This window comes from Erythrolamprus reginae, chromosome 3 (assembly GCF_031021105.1).
Source record: "Erythrolamprus reginae isolate rEryReg1 chromosome 3, rEryReg1.hap1, whole genome shotgun sequence".
Classification (NCBI taxonomy): domain Eukaryota; kingdom Metazoa; phylum Chordata; class Lepidosauria; order Squamata; family Dipsadidae; genus Erythrolamprus; species Erythrolamprus reginae.
Genome location: NC_091952.1, coordinates 67,504,655 through 67,528,760, shown reverse-complemented (window position 1 = coordinate 67,528,760; position 24,106 = coordinate 67,504,655). Strand labels below are relative to the sequence as shown.

At 39.4% G+C, this 24,106-nt stretch overlaps 1 protein-coding gene across 2 annotated transcripts in view; it reads left to right on the top strand.

The window, feature by feature from the left end:
* Nucleotides 1-3,274: 3,274 nt before the first annotated feature.
* TSPAN2 (tetraspanin 2) overlaps nt 3,275-24,106 on the top strand; it is a 61,116-nt gene continuing 40,284 nt past the window's right edge. The window contains exon 1 of one of the 2 annotated variants that reach the window (XM_070745693.1): nt 3,275-3,454. In XM_070745693.1, the coding sequence (XP_070601794.1) occupies nt 3,386-3,454 (69 nt within the window). In that variant the 5' untranslated portion in view covers nt 3,275-3,385. The remainder of the gene's footprint in view (nt 3,455-24,106) is intronic. The other variant, XM_070745694.1, reaches the window with a different exon arrangement.

Here is a 24,106-nt window from a genome sequence, read left to right as displayed (position 1 = left end):
TTAAATATCAAATAGTCACCCCTAGTCCACAGAGAGGGGCGGCATACAAATCCAATTAATATATATAAATGATGAAAGTTGTTTATGGCCTTCATACCTCTTTAATTACCTTAAGCAAGGATTTTTTTAAAAAAAATTGGACTTCAACTGTAAATTAGGAATGTGGTGTATTTTTAAAATTGTGTCTTTACTAAAAATAATCCAACAATGATTTTTGTATGCATTTACAGGGAGACTGAGGATCCTTTAATGATAGTTTGTCTATATAAGGATGTGGCTTTAACGTTTAGACAAGCTTACGTGCCACATAATGAAACTTTCCAGGTTGCAGAACAATTTTATCAGAAAATCTTTTTGAGAAGCAAACCACATAGGAGTTTTAGAGAACAAAACAGCCTCCCGTATAAACATAATTGCAGATTATGTTGTGTCATTTCTATGTGAAGACCCCAAATCCTTATATCTTATTTTTATTAATATTGCTTCTTCGTTGCTTATTTGACCCCTATGACAATCATTAAGTGTTGTACCACATGATTCTTGACAAATGTATATTTTATTTTATGTACGTTGAGAGCATATGCACCAAGAGAAATTCCTTGTGTGTCCAATCACACTTGGCCAATAAAAAATTTATTCTATTCTATTATATATGAAAATATTTTTTCTAGGAATTTTAGTTTGGTGGCAAAGCATCTCTTTGTTCTATATTTAACTTGTAGCTTTTTGAGATAGGTGAAAGCTAAACTATACTGGGGCATTCTAGTCCTCATGCATTTGTTCATGTCATCTCATATTCTCATTAAGCATTTCCACTTCTATGACTTTGAAAAAGAACAATTTGAAGTATCTTTTATAATAATCTGTTTTAAACGTATAGTCCCTACAAAATTTAAATCAACAAACTCCATGCTAGCCTTTATTTTGCCGCACTACTTAAGAGGGATGTGTGAGCATGATAACTTTTTAGTACTGATGATGATTCCTAAAATGGGAATCGCTTGTTCTCAGAGATGGGGAAATGTCACACCTGATTCAGGAAGTGCCATGTCCCACCATGAAGCAAGCAAGTTCAAATATCCAGCTGTGCAGCCACCATGGAATTTTTTTCCCCTTCCCTCTTGATGATGGAAAGACAAGCAGTTGCCTCCTTCTTTCCTGTCCTGTGTTTCCCTTTGGAGAGGAAATCCAAGCCATTATTCCCTGCCTTCCACACACATGGTTTAAAAGCAGCAGAGGTGAGAAACAGTCATATTTAGCCCCTTCTGTGATAAAGCTTGGTGGCCAAAACTTGACTTCATGGGTCAAGTTTTTCTAAAATTAGGAATATGTGGTTAAGAGCCAGTTTGGTGTATTTTTTTAAAAAAGTTATTTGTTTGTTTGTTTGTTTGTTTGTTTGTTTGTTTGTCTGGTGGAATAAGGTATTTGTTGCGAGCGGAGGAGTGAAGGACTCTTCTTGTGAAATATTTCTGGACTCTCTCGATTGTATCTGATATGCAATGCAGGTTCCAGACTGGTAAGTTGTATTCTAGAATTGGTCTAACAATTCTAGTAGTGTAGTGTAGTATATAGTATCTTAAACACTGCCAGTGCTTAAGCTAATTGGGTGTCCTTGGGCTAGTCACTCTCAGCTCTAGGAAGGAAACAGTGGCAAACTACTACTTAAAACCATACTAAGAAAACTTCAGGGACTTATCTAGGCAATCACTTGGAGTCAATATAGACTCCAAGGCACCCTCCCCAAATGCTATTGTAAGTCCCTAATAAGCCAACAGTGTTCCAATTGGTACCTTAACTTAGATATTAGACCACGGACTTTAATATATTATTGTGGTAATTAGGCATACAAATCCATCTTCAATTACATGCTGAGATTATTTCTCCTTTTAAATATATACTCATTAAAAGCAGTGCCCTCTTTTAATACTATCCAATAATACTGTAATATGAAAAATTGTTACAAGTAGAAAAGTGATGCCGTGCACAATGCTGTAAGCCAATTTTTTTTCCTCCCTAGGAAAATAAAATCCATTTGCAGAAAGCTTTGAAAGCTTTAATTTTTAATATGAGAAAAGCACCTTAGAACAGCATCAGCGTATGCAGCTGCAAACTTCCTTCTATATTCCCTGGACACGTGAATTGAATGACGGTCTGCTTAAATAATCCGGTTTTCTGCAGCTCGACTGAACCATAAACTGTCCAGTGTCAGTGTAGGCTAAAATGATAGATTTGTTTTGCTCAACTGTCTTTTGTGGGAACACAGCTGCTATGAGGACAGGGTAGCTTTTATTCCCAGCCTAGTTATCAGATATAGGGGTATCTCTCCCTCTCCCTCTCTCTCTCTATATCTATCTATCTATCTCTATCTATCTTTATCTGTCTGTCATCTATCTAGCTACCTACCTACCTACCTCTCCGTCAGGAGAGGGGCAGCTTATAAATCTAAATATCTCTATCTATCTATCTATCTTATTTGACCCCTATGACAATCATTAAGTGTTATATCACATGATTCTTGACAAATGTATATTTTATTTTATGTACGTTGAGAGCATATGCACCAAGACAAATTCCTTGTGTGTCCAATCACACTTGGCCAATAAAATTCTATTCTATTCTATTCTATTCTATCTGTCTGTCTGTCTGCTTGTCTGTCTTTATCTATCTATCTACATCTGTCTATCTTTATATATCTATCCATCAGGACAGAGGCAGCTTATAAATCTACCTACTACCTACCTACCTGTCTGTCTGTCTATCTGTCTGCTTGTCTGTCTTTATTTATCTATCTACATCTGTCTATCTTTATCTATCTATCCATCAGGAGAGGGGCAGTTTATAAATCTACCTACCTACCTATCTATCCAGAAACATACCTTGGACAAGAATTAAACGTACCCTGAAGGCAGCAAAAGAGATGCAATATCAAGGAAGGAATCTAGTGCCAAAATTTAATCTTGGAGGCGGTTCCCACGAGCTGAATTTTGCCTCAAAGGCAGGCATTATTCCCGCCAAAACGCGTCTCTCGTTCAGTCCCAGTTAATACATAAGAAAAAGCTGGCGCAATTCTCGGCCCCCGCGAGCCTTTGTTTTGTTTTGTTTTTAACATTAGAAGCCGAGTCCCGGCTAAAGCCTCCGTTGGGAGCGGAAGGTCAAAGGGCCCTGAAACAAACCCGGCGCTCCGCCCCGCCTCCTCCTCGCAGGCTCCGCCCCCGCGCCCTCCCCGGCTGGAAAGCGGCAAGGGGGGTAAAAAGGCGCCTGGGCGAGAGAGCTCGCCGGGCTTTTTTTTTTTTTTTTTAATTTCCCCTCCCTTCCATTCTCTTGACTGCTGCCGAAGGAGGAAGAAAGCCCGCGAGGAAGAGCTGCCGCCGCTGCTGCTGCTGCCATGGGGCGAGTGCAAGGAGGGATGCGCTGCGTCAAGTTCCTGCTCTTCCTTTTCAACTTCATCTTCTGGGTCAGTGCGGAGCCGGAGGAGCAGAAGGGGTCGCGGGGGGAAGAGGGGGTTAAGCCTAAAGGTTAAGGGGGCGAGGGACCCCTCTTCGCGCGCCCGTGTTTATACGCGCTTGAGTGTGCGCGCGCTGTTGAGCAGGAACTGCGAAGTGAGGTGGAGAGACAGGCGACCTCGCGCCAGGGCTCTTCTTCCGCGTGAGGCGGCTGCCGGTGGGGTTTACCTGTTCAGCGCTCTCCGCCGGGCAGGTACCCCGCGCCGTCCCGACCGGCGGGTTCCCGTTGCTCCCTGCAGCCGAGCATCCTTCCCCCCCCCCCCCTCACGCGGCGCCACGTCTTTGGGTTATAATCCGACAGGAGCACAACAAAGGCGAGCGGTGTAGCCTGAACCTCGGGGCTTCAGCAGGGAATAAATGACAGGACGTCTGGGCATCGAGGAAAAGCGGGCTTGTTTGGGGGTTTTGGAGTCCCGCTTCTGGTTTCTTCCTCCCTGAAGTAGCTTTTGCACAAGCAGCCTAGAGCAGTGTTTCCCAACCTTGGCAACTTGAAGATATCTGGACTTCAACTCCCAGAATTCCCCAGCCAGCATTCGCTGGCTGGGGAATTCTGGGAGTTGAAGTCCAGATATCTTCAAGTTGCCAAGGTTGGGAAATACTGGCCTAAAGGGTTGTCTGGAAGTAAGCTTTGGTATATGGTGAACAGAGGTGCGCAATGGCCTTCCTGGAGAACAACACAGGGGATCCCACAAGATCACCCGTGATGCCAAAAGCCATTTTGTCTTGGATAATATTTCCCACCCTCTCTAGCCAGGGTAGGGAGAGGCTGTCACCACCATCATCATATAATAATAGTAATAACAATAATAATAACAACAATAGTAGCAGTAATAAAATTTTATTTATTTATTTATTTATTTGGAATTGTGTGCCACCCCTCTCCGAGGACTTGGGGCGGCTCACAGCATATATAAAAACAGAACAAGAATATAAATCCAATTAATGTTACATTTAAAAACAATCATGTAAATTCAATTAAAAAGAAAAAAAACTTATCAACCAATCATTCAACAATCATACTTTAAACATTCATTGGTCAGGAGGAAGATCTAAAAGTCCCAAGCCTGGCGGCAAAGATGAGTTTTTAAGGTCTTTCGGAAGACGAGGAGGGTGGGGGCAGTGCAAATCTCCAGGGGGAGCTGATTCCAGAGGGTCGGGGCTCCCACAAAGAAGGCTCTTCCCCTAGGTCCCACCAGCCGACATTGTTTGGTCGATGGGACCCTAAGGAGGCCAACTCTGTGGGGCCTCACCGGTCGCTGGGAATCATATAATAGTAATAATAGTAGTAACAACAACAAGAGTTGGAAGGGACCTTGGAGGTCTTTTAGTCCAACCCCCTGCTTAGGCAGGAAACCTACACTACTTCAGACAAATGGTTATCCAACATCTTAAAAACTTCTAGTGTTGGAGAATTCACAACTTCTGGAGGCAAGCTGTTCCACTGATTAATTGTTCTAACTGTCAGGAAATTTATCCTTAGTTCTAAGTTGCTTCTGTTTAGTTTCCATCCATTGCTTCTTGTTCTATTCTCACGTGCTTTGGAGAATAGTTTGACTCCCTCTTCTTTGTAATAGCTCCTGTGATATTGGAATGCTGCTACCCTGTCTCCACTAGTCCTTCTTTTCATTGAACTAGACATACCCAGTTCCTGCAACCATTCTTCATGTTTTAGACTCCAGTCCTCTAATAATATTTGTTGCTCTTCTCTGCGCACTTTCTAGAGTCTCAATATCTTTTCTGTATCGTGGTGACCAAAATTGAATGCAGTATTCCAAGTATGGCCTTAACAAGTGGCAAAGTGGTATTAACACTTCGCGTGATATTGATTTTATGCCTTTTGCTGGGCACAGGTGTGCTTGATCAATTCAGAAGAGGGGACTGGCAGGTATCTGGGTGCATTAACAATAATTTCATCCCATATAGACATAGACATCCAAACACCTACCAAATAATGGTGTGTATCACCAAAATACTGGAGTAGAGGTTTCCTCTTCCTGTTATTTGAAGTTAGTCAAAAGCCACTCTTACAAGTTTTAAATAGAAATGTTGTATCTAAATGTTGGTCAAAATGCTTCAAAGAAGCCAAGGGACAATTTATCAACTTGGAGATTCTTTGTGAGAGCGCCTTTTCCCTTAAATAAAGATAGCCCAGGTTAATAACTTTATCTTAAAATAGTGCTAGCTGAGGATGATGGGAATTGTGGTTTAAAAATGGGGAGTGGGCAGATATGGAAAGCTGCTTTAGCATACAATGAAGTTTGGGCATGAAGGATTTTAGATTGCCTTTTACTATTATACGTTGTTGTTCAAGATATCTGTGTTAAACAAAGATATATTTGAGAGGTCAAAAAAGTCAAAATGTCAGCCACAACTTCACAGAGTTCTTGACATAGGTCGCGTGCAGTAAGAAAAGGGGGTGGAGCTTTGATCATGTGGCCACCATCGTGACTGCTTAATGCAGTGTTTCCCAACCTTGGCAACTTGAAGATATCTGGACTTCAACTCCCAGAATTCCCCAGCCAGCATTCGCTGGCTCAGGAATTCTGGGAGTTGAAGTCCAAATATCTTCAAGTTGCCAAGGCTGGGAAACACTGGCTTAATGCACCCATATTAGATTAAAAATTCTGCATTTTTAAACTTAAATTTTAGATTACTTCTGTAGGTGGTTTTTTAAAAATGTAAACTGGAGTAAGCTTCTGATGTCAAGGAGAAGAAAAAAGCATGCAAGGCTCTTTCCTTGATTGACATCAATTGATTATCTTTATTAAGTCTCCAGATAGCATCATTAATTTATCATCTGCGATCAAGTTCTGTTATTGATGATTCGCTTTTAGGGATATTTTTGAGAATCATATGTTCAGTGGACTAATATTCTGCCTCTGGCGTTGTGATCACATTTCTGATCTGTTAATTTCAACAGCTCTAATGAAGCCAATTTCATTTTAAGCTATATAGTTAACATAAGTTTGCTTTTTATCTTGCTAAGTGTTGGAATTAAGCTTCAGAAATTTTCCAGTGAGCATGAAAAAATCCAGTGCTTTGATGTCTCAGCCATACTGTTTCCATTAATAAAAGAACGTCCTTTCATTTTTTTTATCCTCAGTTCTAAAGAAACGAACATCACTTTAATTGCTAGTAAACATCACTCTATAACTTGTGTATTGATTTTATTTCCTACTGATTTATAACTTGTGTATTCATCATATTTCTTACTAGCATTAACCTTAGTAGTAAAAAAACCCTTGGCTGAAACCATAGAAACAACAAAGGAAATAAACAACCACAATGGAACACATTTGTTAATCCTTCACACTCTGCTATCAACACGTCCAGAGATATATGGCTTTCTGTACTTGATCAGTGGCAGCTAATCACCAATTTAGAGAGATACAAAAACAAACAATCCATAAGGAAATCATTATTGAATTTATAAATGTGGGTACACATTACATAAACCTGAATCTCATAAATATGCATTTGCCCTGTGTGATTTTTCTATTACATATTTAGATTTGGAGCTTTCCATCATGTCAGTGATCAATGGAGTAAAAAGAAATATTACAGACTGACAGAATATGGTTTTGCATGTCTAATCAAATGTAACCTCCACTGATTTCAAAGGGACATTTTCATTTACATAAGGACTACAGCCTTAATTTTCAACTTACAAAATAATCCACAACCACCCAAACTCACCAACACTATGAACATAAAATCACTCCAACAAGCCTTGCAGATCATCTGCACCAAGAAACCAAACACCCACTATTCAAAAAAGTGTATTTTGTCACGGGTAAACTAAAACCTATTTGTGTTTATTATTCCTTGTTTACTTCTTAAAAAGTAGATAATTAGGATCAACAAAGAAAAGCATCCTCAATATATGCAAAACCTTTTTTCTAATATTTTTATTTGTTTGTTTGTTTTGTCAAGTGAAAATATGATAATATTAAGATATGTGATACTAGTAAAAGTCAAAAATTTGAAAAAGAGTGTATTAGAAATAATAATATTCAAATACATGCAACTAGTAAAAATGAAGAGGGTATACCAAAAGGGATATTTATTATATACTGTAATTTACACTCAATATTTACATTCATTGCCATTTTCTTCTATTAATTTCCTTTATAATGCATCAACTTTGAACATTCCTAAAAGTAGGAACATTTTCTCTAAAAATAATAATAATAAAACATTGTGATTAGCCTATGGGACCTGACATTTCATATACTCTATATATTGTATTGTCTTTCCCCTCAGTGGTGAGGTGAGCTGAGAACTGCAGTTGCAGTGACATCTTAAACAGAAGTTGTTCAAATATCATTTTTATACACACACATACACACTTATAGGCATCCCAAATCTAGAAAGCTAAACAAAGAGTTAAATTTTCTCAGCTAGTGATGCCAATTAAGGTAATACAGTTTATTCTGCTGTAGAGGGGAAAATGTACCAAATCCCTGCCCATAACATATGGAAATACTGCATGGCATTTCTGGTTGTGGTTATTTAACAATTTTTCCCATATATTTTGAGCTTACAGTCCTACTCAAAAAGTCTAGAAAGCTGATGGTTTGAAATATGAATGTAAAGTCTTCTGGAGCTCTGCCTACTATTGCCAGGCACAAAATTTCACCCTTTGGTCATTGCAGGATTCCAAATGGTTTTTACTCTTTCTTTTCTCTTAATAATAACTCTTTCCTGCTTGATACATAGACAGTGTTCTCCTTTAACTCCCTCAAAAACTTGACAGAAGCTCTTGCATTCATCCCCTCTCCTGTTCACTCCCTGCTCCATTTATCTGATGAAGTGGAATGTCAATCACAAACACTTAGATGGTCATTTTCAGTTTGTTTATCATTAAGGTACACAAGACACCACATTGTTTCAGCTTTCAGAAACAATCACAGTTATCCTTCTGAAAACCCAGACCTTTTTAAAAAAACAGCTTTTTTGAAATATGGGCGCAAAGCAAGGACTTTGGTCATTTCTTTTGTACTTTTCAAAGCCTTGCTGAAAGTTTAAGCTGTAGGTGGGATGTCACAGCCCATTCAAGAAACACATGGAGAATGACTGCTCAGCTTGATCTTATTACTTCGCAGCAGTGTGAACAGGAGAAGAACATGCCACTGAACTGTGGCTGATAGTGTGTTACAGTAGCATGGAGAGGAACATTGTGCTGTAGAAACAATTAGAAATTTATTTAATCTGATAACATGGCAGGGTTTGAACGTGGTAGTTTGAAAACACCTTTTTTTTAGAAAACGTTGTGCTTTTTTGGAAGCCTTGGTCAGCTAGAGATATTAATACTTTTAAATCAGCTTATTTCCAGTTGAGCTTCTAAGTTATTTGGATTTTCTTCCCTTAGGATGGAAAAAAAATCTGTAATTACCCTACCTTCTGTGGAGTAACTTTTGGGCTGTCCAAAACACGAACTGACCACCTCTGTCCACTGTTTGTCACATTCTTGTAGCAGTAGGTCCACCTCTTACCTTTCTTTTATTTTCTTTTGCTTTCTTTTTTTCCTCTACTGGCATAGCCTGGGCACTTCTTGGCCATGGTGGGCACTGTGCTGGCTGCCAAGCGGCTGCCCATGCTGCTGCTAGCTTTGCAGGAGCTCTTTACCCTCCTGGCAGGGCAGGGGAAGGGTGGAGCGTGTCAAGAGCTTGGCCCGATTGAGGCCACAGGGAAGCAGACAGTGGGATGGAGAGGGCGGGGAAGGGGTATCTGCCCAACCCTGTCACCAGAGGGAGGTGAAGCTTTGTCTGCTTGCAAAGGGGACCCTTTGAAAATGGAACTAATTGCTCCATTTTAAACCATCCGCTTTGCAACCGCACAAAGCTTTGAGCTCTGTCATTTCTCTGTCTGGGCGAAAAGTGTTTGGTCACCCATGGGGCAATTTGATCCATTCCCAAGTACCAGGAGGTGAGTTTCTCCTGGTTTGGATCGGTATGCCCAAACCAGTAACGATCCGCTGGTGATGTCACGACATCACAGAACCGGTTTGGTTGGTGCTGGTCCATGGGTGCTACCATCTGGAGTTTTTTAGAATTTTTTTGGGGGTGGGGGAATTTTCTGGGGGGGGGGGTTCCCAGCATTGTGCATATGGTCATCATCTTGTTTTCAGCTTTTGGGGGGGTGGTGTTATTTCTTAATTTTTATTTTATTTATTGGAATTTTTTCTGGGTTTTTTTTTTTCCCTTCTGCACATGTGCAGAAGCCAGGTTTCCAGCACTATGCATGCGGTCATCATCTTGTTTTCAGCTTTTTTGGGAGGGGGAATTTTTATTTTTTAAAATTATTTTTGGAATATTTTTCTGGGTTATCTTTTCTTCTGCACATGTTGTTTTCAGGGGTTTTTTTTTTTGGGGGGGGGGTATTTTTTGCCACTGTAGCCACAGGCTGCATCAGAACCCACCATAGGTCAGTGTTTCCCAAGCATGGGCACTTGAAGATATTTGGACTTCAACTCCCAGAATTCCCTAGCCAGCGAATGCTGGGAGTTGAAGTCCAAATATCTTCAAGTGCCCAAGGTTGGGAAACACTGCCATAGGTGACCAAACACTTTTCACCCAGACTGAGAAATAATGGAGACTCAAAGCTTTGTATGCTTGCAAAGAAGATGGTTTGAAACGGAGCAATTAGCTCCATTTCAAAGCATCCCCTTTGAAAGCAGACAAAGTTTTGTCTGCCTCTGGGCAAAAAGTGCACAGCAGAGCCAGGTGGAGGAAGAGGCAATCCCAACATGCCGCCCACTCCGTCGAAGCATTTCTCGGCTTGCCTGCAGCTGCACTGAACAAACATCCATGTGGGAAATTAGGATCAACTGCCTCCCCCATGCCTCTGCCTGCTGCCTGTGCTGCCGGGCAAGCCTCCTGTGAGCCGGGCAGCCACACAGTATGTCTGGATCACCTGTTTACTACTTCCCTGCCTCTGCCTCTTTTAAAAAAAAAAATATTTTTATTGATTTTTAACAATTTTAATATACACACAACATAAAACAGTGTATAGTGAAAAGTGCCCACCACCCCGACAAACACACATACCCCACCACCATATCAGGGGTGTTTCTTGTATAGATCATTTTAACCCAAGAGCAATATATCTATTTACATATTATAGAGTGATTCCAATTTATTCCTTGTAGCTTGGTCTCGGATTCCCTGCCTCTGCCTCCATGCTCAGACTTATCGGTATTTGAGCTGCACCAAGGGGCTGGAAGGCTATGGCTATGCCAGACACCATTGCCTCCCCTGCTGGCCACACCCATCTCCCAGGTTTATTTTTGTGGTAGGGCTTTCCATTTTGTTGTAATACAGTACGTATATTGTATACATGCTTTGTTTCTCTTTTCTGCTGTTCAGGGATGCTGGAGTGCATTTGTGCTTGTCTAAATAATATAGCTTCTCTTGTTGTTGCTCTGGTAGTAGAGCACCTAGTTAGTATGGATGAGGGTTTTTTGTTACTTGTGTTTTTAGTTTGACATTATGGTCCCTGCAGATCAGGTTGTTCAGAAAGGATAGTGAGTTGTTGTTTTCTTCTTCTCTGATAAATTCAGTTCTTTTGAAGATGTTGTTGATGATTCTGTGGGTGTTCTCTAACTGGTCGGTTTTATTATGGTGAAATTGTGTACAGTGGTACCTCTACTTAAGAACTTAATTCCTTCCGTGACCAGGTTCTTAAGTAGAAAAGTTTGTAAGAAGAAGCAATTTTTCCCATTGGAATCAATGTAAAAGCAAATAAGGCAATAAGGCAATGGAAGTTTTTAAAGTAGATTTTTATGGATTGTTTTTATGTATTAATTGGATTGATTTTATTATTGTCTCTTTATATATGTTGTGAGCTGCTCCATGTCTCAGAGAGGGGCGACATACAAATCCAAATGCTTCTATTGCTTCTATTGTTTTCCTAAAAACACATGCTGAAAAAAAATCATTACCAGCCTGGATGAGTCTCTACACAAAACATTGTAAATCAAAACATTTACTAGGCTTAATAGTTATTAGTGAAACCTTATGTTTTGAAATCTTCATGCCTATCCTGGAAGATAATTAGCTTTAATCACAGGTAACATTCTTCAAATTATCTTCAAAGTGATGGTAAAAAAGGGCTGTTAGTTCTAAAGGCAGGTAGACAATCAGTGTGACCCAGACATTTAGCCTGGATGGTCCCTTTGACCTGGGGTTCTTCTTATATTCTTGTAAACAAAGTGCTTTACATATTTTGTGGCAAGGGAGCTTTTGATTACATTGCTTTAAGAACAGCAGCACCTCATTCAAATAATGACATTAATCCATTTAAGCGCACCAAGAACTGTAAGACATTCAGAAGCAAGCACTCAGCTGAAGTTGCATCTGTTTGATGTATAGTATGTGATATTCAGAAACCTGGGAGGTAAAAAGATTTGATCAAGACAAGTTTGGCTTGTTTTTAAGGGAAAAACATGTAAGAACAGATTCAAATTTTCTACTTAGCTTATTACCAAAATGGGCCATCCACAGAAAAATATTTAAGACTTTGAAAAATGGACGGATGACTATTATTGTAGCTATTGTGATGACAAAAGATTTCCAGCATATCACCAAGGGAGAATATTTTTTATTGTTTTCCTGTACATGAAGATGTGATAAGAAGAAAAGATGTCCAAATGCTATCCTAGCCCACTATCTTCATATAATAACCTGGTTCACCTGATGTGGATTGGGGCCTTCTGACCTTCTGCAAGGCTACAGGAAAACATTTAGCAGTAGGATGGTGTCATTGGAAGGAGTGAAGCCATTTTTTTCATTGTCTGAGAAATCTTAATTCTGAAGGTAAAAAAAAATTTGCCACCAAAATTCCTGCTTTATCATTCATGAATTGTCTTCCACTTTGCTAAGACAGTACAGTAGTTGACTTCCTACAGCACTCTAAACCATAAATGGTGGAAGGCTGTTTTAGGTTAATTCATATTGTAGAAACCAAGAATATATTTTGTGGTTTGCTCTGGAAATGAGTCTTGCCATATTCCTTCTCTATTCTGCAATTGGGTTTTTAAAAAAATGATTTTTAAAGCAGCCTCTGTATATATGATGGTTGTTCTCTCCCTGAAGTCTGGAGAGTATATAATGCTATTTGAATGAATTGTGATGATTAGGATCCGTAGCACAACCCCCAGTGGCAGACTCCTGATTTTCCCCCCCAGTGTATGCAAATTGTAGTGCTTATTCTTGCTCCAAGCAAGATCTATTCTGCCTCTTCTTTTTTACTTCTCCAAAGCAGAAGCTGAGTTTCCCCATCTTTGCTCTGCAGACTCATGCAGTTATTAAGCAAATTAGGTGGGGGGGAGGGGGCAACATTATAGCTTTGTCCTAGAATGCCACATGTAACCTGATCAGAGAACTCCATCTTCCTTATGTAAAGTTGGTAGAGTGTGTATGGAACTGTTTTCCCAGGTGAAAGAGTTCTACTCAGGACTGGAAATTGGACCACCTTCACCTGCCCTTGAGTTGGGAGATGCCATCCCCTTTTTTCCCTCCTTTTCCATTTCTCCAACCTCTGTAGGAGTAAACCTATAAACAAATAGCTCCATTTTGCCTTTTTTCGTGGTAAGTTGACAAGCAGTTTTGAACTGGCCTAGTAGAAATACAGCACTGAACTAACAGTGAATAAAGTACATTTATATTTAATAAATGCAAGGGAATAAAACTTTGAGAAATTGAATGCTAAACCAAATTATATGAAATCTAGACATTTAAACAATGAAAATAAACACACACAAAATAAATCTAGACAACTAAACAAAGCTAATTCTACCCAATGTTTCTGACTATTCTTCTTCTGCCAATTTTATCCTAATGGTACCAGTTTGAAGCAGAGGATCTCAAACTCTGAAAATCTCCATCTCTATCCCTTGCAGTTCTCAGGACTTAAAAACCAGCAGCAGACTGGGAAATTTATCGAGCCTTTTCCTGTCTGAATCCTCTTTGAAAGAAGGAATAGATTCTTAGTATTATAGTAGTGGTATTATAGAATAACTAGTAATAATATTCTATAATAGCTAGATCTAGCAAGACCTCTAACCTACTATGCCACCTATGGATTTTGGACTTTTAATACTCACCAACTCCTGACCTCTTAGGAACTTGGTGAGGTCAACGGTGGATAGTCTAAGGGTAAAGTGTTGGGGGTTAGGGTATGATACTACAGAGTCCGGTAGTAAATTCTTTTGCTATAAATGTTCTTTTGGCCTCAGATGTCTGGCAGTGTTGGTGGATCAGCATGCACCATGTTGGTCTATCTTGTGCCAGGGTTTCCCAGGAGGTGGTGTCAATATCGAGGAACTTGAAGGAGGCTTTCAATGTGTCTTTGTATCACTTCCTTTGTCCCCCATAGGACCGTTTTCCTTTAGACAGCTCACCATAGAGGACTGTTTAGGCATGTGATGGTCTGGCATCCTAGCAACAAGGCCTGACTAATGTGTCTGGGCTTTCATCAGCTGGGTGGAAATTGATGGCAGACCTGTTCTGAAGAGGACTTCAGTGTCTGGGACCTTATCCTCAGAATTCTACGGAGGCAGGTCATGTGGAAGTGGTTCAGTTGCCTAGCATGTCTCCTTATACCGTCCAAGTCTCACTGGCATATAACAGTTAGCACTACTGCTCGGTAGACTTTGAGCTTTGTAGCAAGGCTTATTCCATGTTGGCTCCAGTTATCTGTTTGTTTAATCAGTGACTTCATCAAAATAAACTCCATCTGATGCCATGTCGACAGGTCTCATCCCTATTACATATGAAGCCCTACTCAATGCCATCAAGAACTGGTTGCCAGCCCTAAAATTAATGATCAAGCTAACTCTCCCCTGGAATACATTGATCTCTAATAACATTAGGGCTTAACTGTATTGAAAACCTTTATGTTTAAGCAACCCCTAATTTGTGTACTTTTATAATAAAGAAAGCTCTAATGAAATCTTAATTATTGTGGAGTTTCTAAAATCAGTGTCTGAAATGCATGAAAAAAATAAAGCTACAGGCTTAATTTGTTTATCTTTGACCACAATTAACCATAATTAATGCCATTAAAGCTTCCCTATAATCAATGATTAACATACTGTAACTGTTCTCTTTAATATCTCATCCACCGATAATTCTCACGCTATTTTGTATTTTTTTGAAATAACTAAAGCCCCAATGAAGTTATATTTGTATTTATATTTTAAGTTTTAAAATCAGTGCCTGAAAAACAGGGGTGGAGATCATTGAAATCTATTCTTTTCTGAAAGTTAAAGACAAATGTTTTTGCAAAGATTGACTGGTGGAGCTAAAGGCATATACCTATAATTAGAAACACACATACGGCCTTAAATGAAAAAGTAAATGGAGCAGAATTCCCTCTGTTGAGCTTTTCTTTTCAACTTCTGCTTATCTGCAAGTCTGCAACTGAACAATCCCCTTCCCCATGATTTCAGGCATGCAAAGGAGGTTTAATACATGTTCGTACTTGCCTAGAGTTATCACTCTGGACATGACTGGACATTTAACAAACCCCCCCCCCCCCCTTAGTGCTTGCCCAAAGTACTCTACACTGGATTTGCAGAAAAGCCTACCAGAAAAGAGAGTTTTTAGCCCTTGCTGATTCTTCAGTTTCTCTAGCAATATAATAATACAACTGTCATAATAATGTTTATTTTTTGTTTGATTTATGGTGATGTAATGGAATTGTTCACTATTAGCAAATTATTTCTTTTCCGGCCATGTTCTTATATTTAATAGATTAATTGTGTGAATTAACAAAGAGGCAGGAAGGACAAACTGTTCTAAATAAGAAGTAGTGAAATAGATTCTATAAAATAAGTAATAAACATCCAGAAAATAATATTCCCAAATGGTGTTTTTTTAAATTTCCAAATGGATGAATACGGATATGTATAATGTAAGGCCTTTGCAGGACCAGATTTGACTTCTCAAAGTGTACTTCTTTAGTGTGTGTGAAGGAGAGCCCAGTGCTTAGAATATTTGGCTAAGGTTGAAAATATCAATTTCAATAGTACATCCATTCCTAAATCATCTAAATTCTCATGGATAAGCCAATAGCTTATATTTAGAAGCTTTTTGTGAGGATAAAATATGAGGAGAGAAAATTCTTACATGTGGGAAGTTGTGGAATGAGACTGAAGAGATTGTGCATAAAACTTTACTATAAAATAGGGCTTTATTTATTTATTATTTATTGTTAGAGTTGAAAGGGACCATGAAGGCCATCAAGTTCAACCCCCTGCCCAAGCAGGAACCCTATAGCACACCAGTCAAGTGGCAGTTCAATCTTCTCTTAAAAATGTCCAGAGTAGAAGATTTGGCCAGTTAACAAGAAACAAAACATGTTGAATGTTTATCACAAGTAGGAATAATGGGACTCTGTGAGGAAAATTATGTATTTTCTATTTAAATCTCCCAATATAAGAGAACATTGTAGCTCAGGATTGAATTTGGTGCTCTCTGAGCTTGCTTGTTATGTTGCAGAGGTTTCATTACCAAATTAGGTAACATCTGTGCTAAAAGGGGTTTGCTCTTTTTTTATATACTAGTGGCTTGCCCCGTAAGTAAATAATTTCCATTTTACTGTACTAATGAAATGATTGAAACAATAATCTACTTGATATTCTTTGGAATGGAAGGCTTGTATTAAAAGAAAGAGAATCTTTACATCTCAGATATTAAGACAGTACTTTTAAATCTTGCCCACTTTTAAGATACTGTATGTGGACTTCAACTAGAATTTCGTAGGTGTTAAAGTACTTACATTTTAAAGTTGCCAAGGTTGAAAAATAGTCTTAAGTGAAGATAGTCTGCTCCACTTTAAATGGACCACATATTTCCCTTGATAGGGCCCTGTGAGAATTGTGGTGATCGGAATCATTAAATAAATAAACCTCTCACTTTCTTGGGAAATCTGAGATCCTTTTTAGTGTAGTGCTAGATTTTGTAACATACAGTATTTTCAGCAACTTGCTTGCAGTTTCCTTGACATGGATTCTCTTAGATAAAATTTATTATCAAAACTTCCCTAGGGTCAGACAAAATAGTAGGAGCAGTAGGAAAGCTCTGGTTGTCTTTAGAGTTTGGTAAGGTAGCAGAGGTTAGCAGAGTATGAAAGTGTTGTGTGAGAAATAGTAGTAATATTAATCAATTTAGACAAGTTTTCTGCTTGTACAACTGGGGAATGTTTGGGTGTCTACCCACCAAGGGATTCTGTTCCTATCAGAAAAATAAACGTTAAATTGCAGTTGAGGGAATTGGGATCTTTTTTTTTTCTGTGTTCAGGGAATTAGTAATCATATCACTAGGGGAAAATAGAAGTATCTTATGAAGGCATTAGAAAAGCTTAGCTCTCCAAGTAGGCTTCTGGCTGCATAAGCCAACCAGACTATTTTGGATTCAAATATGTATTGTTCCATTAAAATTGGGTCCTTTTGGGGTCATCTTTACAGACAGTAACACATATTTCTATTTTGAGAATATAACCCATTGTTTCTCAAGGAATATCAATCAATCATACACAGTTAAAGTGCTCTGGTATGTTTGGGAAAAATGATGTTCCTCCACTTTAAGTGGGCAAGGAGAAGATCATAATGTATTGGTAAATCTGGATCAATAATGATTTCTGATGCCTAATCAAATACTCTTAACACAAAAACTATAAAAATGTAAGACCTATAAATCCAGAGGTCTTCAAACTTGGCAACTCTTAAGACTTGTGGACTTCAACCCCCAGAATTCTCCAGCATAGCATAGCTTGATGGAGAATTCTGGGAACTGAACTCACCAAGTCTTAAGGTTGCCAAGTTTGGGGAACCCTGAATAAATCCAAATAATAAATGAAACCTTAGGAAAAACCAGGAATAGTTTCATTTGCAAAAGAGGTGTAGAATCATAGAGTTGGAATAAGCCTTTGAGATCTTCTAGTCCAGTGATTTTCAACCTTTTTTGAGCCGCGGCACATTTTTTACATTTACAAAACCATGGGGCACATGGGGGGGGGGCTAAAAAAAGTTTGGACAAAAAAATTCTCTCTGTTCCTCCCTTTCGCTCTATTTCTCTCTCCCTCTTTCTCTCCCTTCCTCTTTTTTTCTCTCTTCCTTTCCTCTTTTTTGCTCTCTTTCTCCCTCCCCACCTCCCTCTATGTCTTTCTCTCTCCCACCTTCCCTCCCTCTCTCTCTCTCTTTCTTTCTTTCTTTCTTGCTCTCTCTCTTTCTTTCTCTCTTGTTCTCTTTCTCTCTTGCTTTCTTTCTCTCTCTTGCTTTCTTTCTTTCTTGCTCTCTCTCTTGCTTTCTTTCTCCCTCTTGCTTTCTTTCTTTCTTGCTCTCTCTCTTGCTTTCTTTCTCTCTCTTGCTTTCTTTCTTTCTTGCTCTCTCTCTTGCTTTTTTTCTCTCTTGTTCTCTTTCTCTCTTGCTTACTTTCTCTCTCTTGCTTGCTTTCTCTCTTGTTTTCTTTCCCTCTTGCTCTTTCTTTCAATCTTTCTCTCTCTCTCTCTTGTTTTCTTTCTCTCTCTGAGCTTCGCGGCACACCTGACCATGTCTCGCGGCACACTAGTGTGCCACGGCACACTGGTTGAAAAACACTGTTCTAGTCCAATCCTCCACTCCTGGGTCAAGACAGAAATCTTTACAAATGATTTTCCAGTATATTCTTGAAAAAAATCCAGTGATGAAGCAGTTCTAGGAAGCAAGCTGTTCCACTGAATAACCGTTCTTGCTGTGAAGAAATTTCTCTTTGGTTCTAGGTTGGATCTCTCTCTAATTGAGCTTCCACCCATTGCTTCTTGTCCTGCCCTCAGGTATTTTTGAACTCATAAGTTTGGAGAATAATAGGAATAAATAATTATTCATAAATACATTTATGAATGGTTTATAAATTATATAACATAAGACATCGCTTTTAATCATGTTTTTCATGTATGACAGTGTTTGTTTTTAAATGTAGGAAAAAGTTATCTTATATATAGTGATGGGCTACCCGAATTTTTACTACCACACTGTGGCCGTGGCTTGTGCATTTTGTTTCAACATCTTTCAGTGCAAATTGGGTGCTCTAGGGCGGAGCTCCAAATTTTGCTAGCGGTACTGTGTCCCTGACCGTACCTGTAGGAGCCCATCACTGCTTATATAGCTCAGATCAAAACAAGCAACCACATGGTATAATAATATACAAAAGTCAACTAAACCCTCCAAACACCTTCAGAAAACCAAAAGGCTCAGTAGTCCAAGATGGAAAAACAGGAGTCATCTACAACATATTGTGTAAGGACTGTAACAGCCACTGTTTAGGACAGAACATGCAGAAGATTAGCAGAGCAAATCTATGAATACTAATTAGCAATCAGAAGACATAATGAAAATTCCTTAATTTCACAGCTCATGGACCAATTTAATCATAGTTGCAACTGGAAAACAGAGAGATCAAGCTAAATCCCAAACTCCTAAAAAATTCCTGGATGCTTCAAACTCAGACAAATTAGCCACCAACAGGCACATAGACATAAATAACATACAGTATGTACAACATTTTTAAAAATACAGTATTAAAAAGAAAACATAAAAACCAGAATATTGCCTCACCAGCTATCAACACCCAGGTAAACATGGCGAGTATTCTGAGCAGAGACAGGTTACAAGCGGTGTGCCACAAGGGTCTGTTCTGGGTCCTATTCTTTTTAATATGTTTGTGAGTGACATAGGGGAAGGTTTGGTAGGGAAGGTTTGCCTATTTGCTGATGACTCTAAAGTGTGCAATAGGGTTGATATTCCTGGAGGGGTCTGTAATATGGTAAATGATTTAGTGTTACTAGATAAATGGTCAAAGCAATGGAAACTGCAGTTTAATGTTTCCAAATGTAAAATAATGCACTTGGGGAAAAGGAATCCTAAATCTGAGTATTGCATTGGCAGTTCTGTGTTAGCAAAAACTTCAGAAGAGAAGGATTTAGGGGTAGTGATTTCTGACAGTCTCAAAATGGGTGAGCATTGTGGTCGGGCGGTAGGAAAGGCAAGTAGGATGCTTGGCTGCATAGCTAGAGGTATAACAAGCAGGAAGAGGGAGATTGTGATCCCCTTATATAGAGTGCTGGTGAGACCACATTTGGAATACTGTGTTCAGTTCTGGAGACCTCACCTACAAAAAGATATTGACAAAATTGAACGGGTCCAAAGACGGGCTACAAGAATGGTGGAAGGTCTTAAGTATAAAACGTATCAGGAAAGACTTAATGAACTTAATATGTATAGTCTGGAGGACAGAAGGAAAAGGGGGGACATGATCGAAACATTTAAATATGTTAAAGGGTTAAATAGGGTTCAGGAGGGAAGTGTTTTTAACAGGAAAGTGAACACAAGAACAAGGGGACACAATCTGAAGTTAGTTGGGGGAAAGATCAAAGGCAACATGAGAAAATATTATTTTACTGAAAGAGTAGTAGATCCTTGGAACAAACTTCCAGCAGACGTGGTAGATAAATCCACAGTAACTGAATTTAAACATGCCTGGGATAAACATATATCCATTGTAAGATAAAATACAGGAAATAGTATAAGGGCAGACTAGATGGACCATGAGGTCTTTTTCTGCCGTCAGTCTTCTATGTTTCTATGTTTCTATGTTTCTAAACAGGAATTAATGCCAGGATTAACACCAAACAATGAAGCAGGGAACAATGCCCCCATCAAGGATACCAAGGAGAAAACAATACCTCCACCAATGCTGACAAGGCAAACCATTGTGTATTAACTAAACAAGTGTATATAAACTAAACTAACAGACCCTCGGTGGCGTACTGGTTAGAGTGCCATACTGCAATTCAATCCAATTCAATTTATTAGATTTGTATGCCGCCCCTCTCCGAAGACTCGGGGCAGCTCACAACAACAAGCTACAAGAGCCTTCTCCATGGGGGGCCTGACCCTCTGGAATCAGCTTCCCCTGGAGATTCGCACTGCCCCCATCCTCCTTGCCTTCCACAAGAGTTTTAAGACTCATTTATGCCGCCAGGGTTGAGGCGATTATACCCTAGCCCCCTGGCCGACGAATGTTATGTATGGTTGCTGTTGAATGGGAATGATTGATTTTTAATATAGTTAATTATTTTAGAGTAGTTTGTTTAATTTTACTTAATTGGATTTAGCGTATTGTACTGTATTGTTCTTTCTTATATGTTGTAAGCCACCCCGAGTCCTCAGAGAGGGGCGGCATATAAATCCAATCAATCAATCAATCAGTCAATCAATACTTCTGCTGATCACTGGCTGCCCGCAGTTTGGCAGATGGAATCTCAGTAGGCTCAAGGTTGACTCAGCCTTTCATCCTTCCAAGATTGGTAAAATGAGGACCCAGATTGTTGGGGGCAATATGCTTACTCTCTGTAAACCGCTTAGAGAGGGCTTTAAAGCATTGTCAAGTGGTATATAAGTCTAAATGCTTTTGCTATTGCTAAAAAAGCAAACCCAAATTTAATTCTTCTATTACTGAAGATATTACCGAGTTGACTAGTGAAACTCCACTTCCCTGTCTCGTATGACTACTAGTAGATCTGGGAAAAACTATTGTTTTTCCATTCTTCTGATCATTTGAACTAAAAAGGGAGGAAGGGAGTACTATATTTTCACTACCGTCAATGATCTTATAAGAAAAGAATAATCAATATTTTGATATTCTCCTATGAACTTTTTTTTAATGTACAGCAGTGGTGGATTCCTTCGGTTCTCAGAACCGGTAGCAACAGCTGCAGGAAGCTCCACCCAGCCAGCCGGAATGCTTCTACGCATGCACAGAAGTATCGCACGCACAAGCAAATGGTTTCAGAACCCACTCACCACTGTGCAATTTGAATCAGATTGCACAAGTTGTACCAAGCTGTTCACTTTTCCCCTATTTGTATAATAAGTTTAAAGTGAAGAGAGGAGGAAAAAAAGGAAACTCACCAATTGGGATCCACCCCGGAGGGGTCAGACAATCACAGTTAAATGACCTGAGGAATAACAACTGGAAGCAAGAGGTTTCCTACCACAGCACAAGACAGTCAACTGGAGTGGTAGCCTTTGCCTACAATGAAATGAAATGGGGAGGGTGAGCCAGACAGCATTGCTGGTGCTGGCACAAGTCAGAAAGCACTACTTTTGATGCATAGATGGAAAAATCTGTTAGTCTCCCGGTAAGCTATGGAGGATGACATCATGTGTTCCTGGCCTCAGGACAGAGCTAGTGATCCTTTATCTGTACCAATCCAGTAAAAATAAAACGACATGCTCCAAGATCGAAGTAGGCCCGTCCCTACCTCAGAGGCTGATGCTGTTCTTTCTCAAAGGGGTGAGACATAACTCTACTACAATGTAAAGAAGTACAGATTTGTAAGGTTGGTGTCACTCAGCTGCAGCTGGGATTCCAACAGCAGCACAAAGTGGTGTGTTGTTTGGCTTTGCACAAGCCATTGTTTCTTGTTCAGTCACTCTGTGCCATGAGGGCAAAATGGGATTGCCTTCTTTCTCTCTCCTTCCCCCCTTCCCCCCTTCCATTCGATTGGAAGAGGCACATTCTCTGTCTGAAGTCCTTATGATAATTATCATAATATAATAATTATAATCAAAATTATAATCAAAGGATTGCTTGGCCTTTCCTAGCAAAATGTTCAGAAACTACAGATCGTGCAGAATGCCGCTGCGAGAGCAATCATGGGCTTTCCCAAATATGCTCATGTTACACCAACACTCCGCAGTCTGCATTGGTTGCCGATCAGTTTCCGGTCACAATTCAAAGTGTTGGTTATGACCTATAAAGCCCTTCATGGCACCGGACCAGATTACCTCAGGGACTGCCTTCTGCTGCACGAATCCCAGCAACCAGTTAGGTCCCACAGAGTGGATCTTCTCCGGGTCCCGTCAACTAAACAATGTTGCCTGGCGGGACCCAGGGGAAGAGCCTTCTCTGTGGCGGCCCAGACCCTCTGGAACCAACTCCCCCCAGAGATTAGAACTGCCCCCACCCTCCTTGCCTTTCGTAAACAACTTAAAACCCACCTCTTTCCCCCTAGGCCTTTACAATTCTATGCATGGTATGTATGTATGTATGTTTGGTTTTTATATTAATAGATTTTTAATCATCAATACCAAATTACTATTGTACACTGTTTTATTGTCGCTATTAGCCGCCCCGAGTCTCTGGAGAGGGGCGGCATACAAATCCAATAAATAAATAAATAAATAAAATGAAAAGGCAATGCTAGCCATATTGACAGTGAGAAAGGAATATCCATAAAGGTTTTATTAAACATCTGGGTATTGATCATTTAGTAATAAAATTTCAATCTCCTCTTCATAGAGCTTAGACTCAAGAGCAGAGGCATTAGCTCTCACCACCAGTGTGAGTACACTAGGTACTTTAAAAGGATGTGAAAAACAGATTCAACTATGCGTTCCAACAAAATTTGTACCTATAGCCTTAGTTTCTAGAAACTATGGTGGAGGCACAGAATAGAAGGAGGTAAAACTGGAGAAAATCATGAAATATAAAGGCCTGCAAATAGAAATAGAATTGTGGCAAAAGAAACCAAATATAGTACCAACAGTAATAGGCACCTTGGCTGTACAGTGTTCCCTCGATTTCCGCAGGGGATGCGTTCCGAGACCGCCCGCGAAAGTCGAATTTCCGCGAAGTAGAGATGCGGAAGTAAATACACCATTTTTGGCTATGGACAGTATCACAAACCTTCCTCTAACACTAAATTACCATTTCTCATTCCCTTAATAACCATTTACTCACCATTATTACTGGTACTCACCATTGAATATTGATCCTGATATTTATACACATAATTATTTGTTAACAATATTTTTTTTTTGTTATTTATTTGCAAAAATTATTAGTTTGGCAATGACGTATGACATCATCGGATGGAAAAAAATGTGGTACTGTATAGGAAAAAAAACACAAAGTATTTTTTAATTAATATTTTTTGAAAAACCGTGGTATAGGCTATTCGCGAAGTTAGAACCCGCGAAAATCAAGGGAACACTGTAATCTCAAATCAACTGGAGCATCACTTGAAAAAATCACCATCAGTCAATTGCAAAAGGAAGCTTTATTTGGAATAGCTTGCATTCTGTATACATTCTTTAATATTACTGAATAACAACCTTTGCCTTTGGGAAGGACTCGGTGGATAAAAATGCCAAATTGAGTCTATATTAGTTTCTGCTGCAGGAAAGAGTATATAGCTAAAAGGAACATTCAATTAATTTAGCCGTATGTAATAATAATTTTGGTTTGAAGTTATGGCCTGAGGAACAGTGATTTACCATCTGTTGCTGAAGTTACAATCACTGTATTATCCTGCAGACGTGTAGTCTCAATTTGAGTGTTTAGCAACTGGTTCATATTTATATGAGTTGCAGCATATTGCAATTTGTGTCTTTCCCAGCCAGCTTCTGACAAGGAAAGTCAAGTGGGGGAAATGGATTTGCTTAAAAACTTCAGTAAAAATGATTGTAAAATATAGCCCTGTCGTGATCACTTGCTGAATAACCTCATAAAATTCCAGTCCCAATAATGGACATAAATTGAGGACTACCTTCATGG